The sequence below is a fragment of the Gracilinanus agilis genome, chromosome 4 (genome assembly GCF_016433145.1).
Source record: "Gracilinanus agilis isolate LMUSP501 chromosome 4, AgileGrace, whole genome shotgun sequence".
NCBI lineage: Eukaryota > Metazoa > Chordata > Mammalia > Didelphimorphia > Didelphidae > Gracilinanus > Gracilinanus agilis.
This window is the reverse complement of record NC_058133.1, coordinates 510,752,016-510,756,597: the sequence shown is the minus strand read 5'-3', so window position 1 is coordinate 510,756,597 and position 4,582 is coordinate 510,752,016. Positions and strand designations below refer to the sequence as shown.

Here is a 4,582-nt window from a genome sequence, read left to right as displayed (position 1 = left end):
TCCCCATCACTGCACTCCTCCCTCCTGGAGACCCAAGGAGCGGCCCTGGCTTCCCAGAGCCCCAGGAAGGGCAGCCGTGGATTTCTCAGGATCCCCCAGCTTGTGGGGAGGCCGGGTTTGACCCTGGACCTTTGCAGACAGCCAGACAGTGAAACCTTGACTTTGCGTTAGTGGAAATTTGGGTTCGTTGGTCTTAACATCAAGATCCATGATAGACAATTCCTGTGGACGTTTAGGGGACTTGAGAACTACATTTCCCATGATTCAGCGGGCTTCCTGCCCTTACGTGGTGACGTGAGCCAACGTCAAGCGGAGCTTAATAGAGAGAACTTGACTGGGACGCTCTCTTGCGAAAGGAGCAGCCAGGTGGGCCGAAGGTAATGGCGGGCGATCAGAATGAGATCTTAGCAGGCTTAAGTACCAATATGGATTACAATAAACTATTAATATTATTGGATAGATCCATCGATATCAATTTTATTTGTAACAACTTCAGCTGGCAAGTTTCTGGGGGGGTCCCCAGCCTGGATGGGAGCTTGAAAGCCCCCCTCCCCAGGGGTCAGCTCAGCCCCACCGGCCTCCCGCTTTTCTTGCTCTGGACCCCAATTGAAAACATGTCTTTCTCCATCTCCCTAATCCCTGCAGGTACCCTGCCTCAGGAGCCTGGGGATTCTCCCTGGGAAGGAAGATCTCCAGACTCATCCCATGGACCAGGCTCCTACTCCTAGTGCCTGTGACATCATCGGCTCCCCCCAGGCCCCTGTGACCTCACTGTCTGCAAGGCCCAGCCCAGTTGGGCTCCTGGGCCCCCACCAAGTTCATGGCCACTTGCCTCAGACCATCTACAAGAGGCAGAGGGGTAGATGTCCTCTCCCTTATCGTTAAATCCGGAAGCTGCCTCCAGCACTGAAAATGGAAACTCCGAGACCACCATAAACAGTGAGAATGATCTAAAAGAACCCCAAGAGAGCATCCTCTCCACAAGCAGTTCAGAAGGGTCCCAGGGAGCTTTGTTTTTCCCAAGAAAGTCTTATCCTGATTCCAAGGACTCTCTCAGTGAAGGTGGCTCTTTAGCATCCCAGAATGACCCACAGGATCCATCCGAGATCCCGGTGCAGGACACGGCATCGGAGGACCAGTTCACGAATTCATCTTCGGATACCCAACTTGAGAGTTCGTTGTCAGAGCAACAATTCCAGAGTCAAGCATCAGGGAGCCAGTTCCAGAGTCCGGTTTCAGGGGGCCCCCTCCAGAGTAAGATATCAGAGGGCGAGGTCCAGAGCCCACTGTCGGAGAGCCAGTTCCACACCACGACATCGGAGAATGAACTTGAGGATGACGTGCCGGAGGAGTCCGAGACCGAGAGCCCCCGGCTAGCCCAGAGCTACACGGAGGAGCCCTCTCAGTTCTCCTTGGAGGAGCACATCACCTCCCCGACCTCCGGCAGCCAAGTCTCGCTCATCTTCGAGAGGCCCGAAGAGACTACTGTCCTGCGGCCCAGCCCCAACCTGCGCAACAGGAGCAGCCAGCTGGCTGTGCGACACCCCTCCGTCCCTCACTCCAGCTCTTGCCTGCTCAGTGAGGAGAATGTCAGCTACATGCGGTCCATCACCAGTCTTGTGGGGGGCGGCGAAGGGCCCATCCGTTCTCTGTCCGACATCTTGGTTTGGACGGAGACGGCCATCGGCACGGCCACCGGGTTTCTGGACTCCAGCCGGACGTCTGTGTCCGATGTGCTGCATGGTACGGGGACTGCCCTCCGGTCGATGACCAGCCTGCTGGGCGGGGCGCGCACCATTCTGACCACCGGGCTCTTGACCAGAACTAGTTCCGTGCTTCGGACGATGACCCATCTGATAGGAACCATCGAGAGAAGAACCGTGGAGGGCCTCCGCTCCGCCTTCCGCTTTATGACTAGCCATAGCTCTCCAAGAAGGAATAATAACTCCAGGCCATCATGCCCTGACTAAGATCTCCCAGGAGCCGGGGGGCCAAGGTGGCTGGCACCACGGCCCCCCGCCAGCCCCTCGCCTCACCCCCTACCATCCACTCCCCCATCCGTAGCCAGGACCTCTTTTTCTTAGACCAGGCAAATAAATCAGCAACGCCCGTTTATTTTTTAAGCCCCTGCCTTGTCCCTTGTCCCAGCGCTGGGGCTGAGGGGGCGGGAGCAGGGGTTATGGTTGCCTGGGGGAAATGGGATGGAGCCCGTTGGCAGGAAGGCCTGGGCCCACCTGAGGTAAGTTAGGGAGGCCCGAGACCACGCCCTGGCAAAGCCTTGGACCAAGGCAAGAGCAAGAAATCCCCCAGGAAGGGGAGATGGGGGTGTGAGGGGCACGGCCCAGCGAGAGCCGAGGTCCAAGCAGCTGAGACAGAGACAGAGAGAGACAGAGAGAGAGAGAGAGGGGAAGGGGAGAGAGAGAGAGAGAGAAAGAGAGAGAGAGAGAGAGGCAGAGAGAAAGAGACAGAAACAGTTTCCTACCTCCAGGCTCCAGGGTGGTGATGGCAGGCACGCTCTGCCAGCTGGGTGAATTTGGACTCAGAAGATGCGGGTTCGAATCGGACGTGGTGTCCTGGAGCAAGTCCTTTCCTACAGATCTCACCTTCTTCCTCTGTAGAGCAAGAGCGAGCGAGGGACTGTTCGATATGAACGCATGAAGGCGTGCTCGGCGCTGTCTTTCCCTGACGGGATTCTCGTGGCGTGCACGGAAGAACACGGGTCTCTGAGAAGGGCTCCGGAGGTTTCGCCCTACCCGAGGAGCCCCAGGGCTTAGCCAGAAACAGGCCCACGATCTGGCCCGAAAACACCAGAAAGATGGGAGCCGCCTACCAGGGACGACGTGCTGTCTCTGCCACATGGTGGTCCGTCTCTCGGAAAGGGTGACAGAAGGTGGGAGGTGGGTACTTTGGTTGGTAAAGAAGACCCGAGTTCAAATTCGACCTCAGACACTCGCTAGCTGTGTGACCCTGGGCAAGTCACTTAACCCTCATTGCCTAGCCCTTTCCTTGGAATCTTTACTTAGCATCAATTCTAAGACAGAAGGTAAGAGTTCAAAAACAAACAACTGTGCCAACTTTCGTGGGACGGTCCCTTGCCATCCCCAGGGACAAGCTCACTGCCCATGGGACAGCTGAAAGAGGACTGAGGAGGTTCACCAGGAGCAGCCCATCAGGAAAGGGCTTGAACCGAGGCCCCGAGAGACATGACTTGCCCAGGGTCCTACGGCAAGGACCAGAGCTGGAACGGGCACTCCGGGCGTCTCTTGATCTTTGTGCTGGGCTCTGCTGCTAACATGGCTCAGGCTGCTGTCCGAGATCAAGCATTACAGACTTGGTGTTTTTGAGAGGGGAAAAGGACCCTGGAGACCCCTGGTGTCCCTGGCACGGCCTCTGGGCACCTGCCTGAGGGAGGAGTGCTTGCTAATATTTCACAAAACATGAAGATCCCCCTTGAAGGATCCCATCTCGAGGACCTGCTGTACCGGGAAGGGGCTTGTGCCAAAGCCCCACTAAAATGTTTTCTTGTGTTTTCAGTGCTGTAGAGAAAGAAGCTGGCACTCACCTGGCACCCAGGACAATGGGCTTTTCATCTTGGCTTGGTCACTAGCTGCCTACGGGACCCCCGACTTCATCTTGAGTCCTCGAGAAAAATTCCTTTCCAGGTCTAAAAGTTGGTTACATGGTCAAACAGTAGCTAGCTGAGCTTGGAGTCAGGAAGACCCGGGTTCAAATCCATCCTCCGACCTACTACCCTAGCTGCATGACCCTGGGTGAGTCACTGAATCTCTGCCTGCCTCAGTTTGCTCCTCTGTAAGATGGGGATGATCATAATAGCTCATCCCTCTCAGGGTTACGGAAAGGATCAAGTCATATACTTATACAGAACTTTGCACATGTGAAAATGCTAAATAAATGCTGTCATTATCCTTAATGAAAGTCAGTAGTGGGGCAGCCTGGTGGCTCAGCAGACACAGAGATGGGAAGTTCTGGGTTCCAATCAGGACTCAGACCTTCCTAACTGTGTGACCCTGGGCAAGTCACCTAACCCTCATTGTCTGGCCCTGACTGCTCTTCTGCCTTGGAACCAACACACTGTGTTGATTCTAAGATGGAAGGGAAGGGCTAAAAAGAGAAAAGAGTCAGGAGGGAGAAAAGGCTTCTCACCCCAGACTGGATGAACAGCACACGTTGGGCTTTCCTCCAATTTTATTATTTCTAGTCTAAACCAAGGCAGATACCATTCAGGATCAATTGTTCATATGAGCAGAAGTCTGGTATGATAGACAGAGGTAACCCTGGGATTCAGTTGGAGTGGGTGCAAGTCCTCCTTTAGCCACATACTGGCTGTGTGACCCTGGGTTAGTCACTTAACCTCTCTCTAGGGAAAGTTTCCTCTAAGAGTAGCTGCTGACCAATACTGAAAGAGGGCGCGTTTTCTCCCCTGGAGGTCCTTGCACAGAGGGGCTGCAGGTGGGGGCAGGGGCCGTCAGGTTAACATGGAACTGGCAGAGGGTTTCCCAAAATAAAAATACAACAGAACATAGAGAATGGTCATTTGTGGTTTTCTAAGTCAATGAGGTGG

At 54.8% G+C, this 4,582-nt stretch overlaps 1 protein-coding gene across 1 annotated transcript; it reads left to right on the top strand.

The window, feature by feature from the left end:
* Positions 1–863: 863 nt before the first annotated feature.
* TEX44 (testis expressed 44) lies at positions 864–1,970 on the top strand. Its single transcript, XM_044674453.1, has one exon. The coding sequence runs from the start codon at positions 864–866 to the stop codon at positions 1,968–1,970; it is 1,107 nt and encodes a 368-aa protein (XP_044530388.1).
* The last annotated feature ends 2,612 nt before the right edge of the window (positions 1,971–4,582 follow it).

What these genes read in the sequence shown, in the direction of transcription:
- TEX44 (XM_044674453.1), top strand. Translation starts at nt 864, where the DNA reads ATGTCCTCTCCCTTATCGTTAAATCCGGAAGCTGCCTCCAGCACTGAA.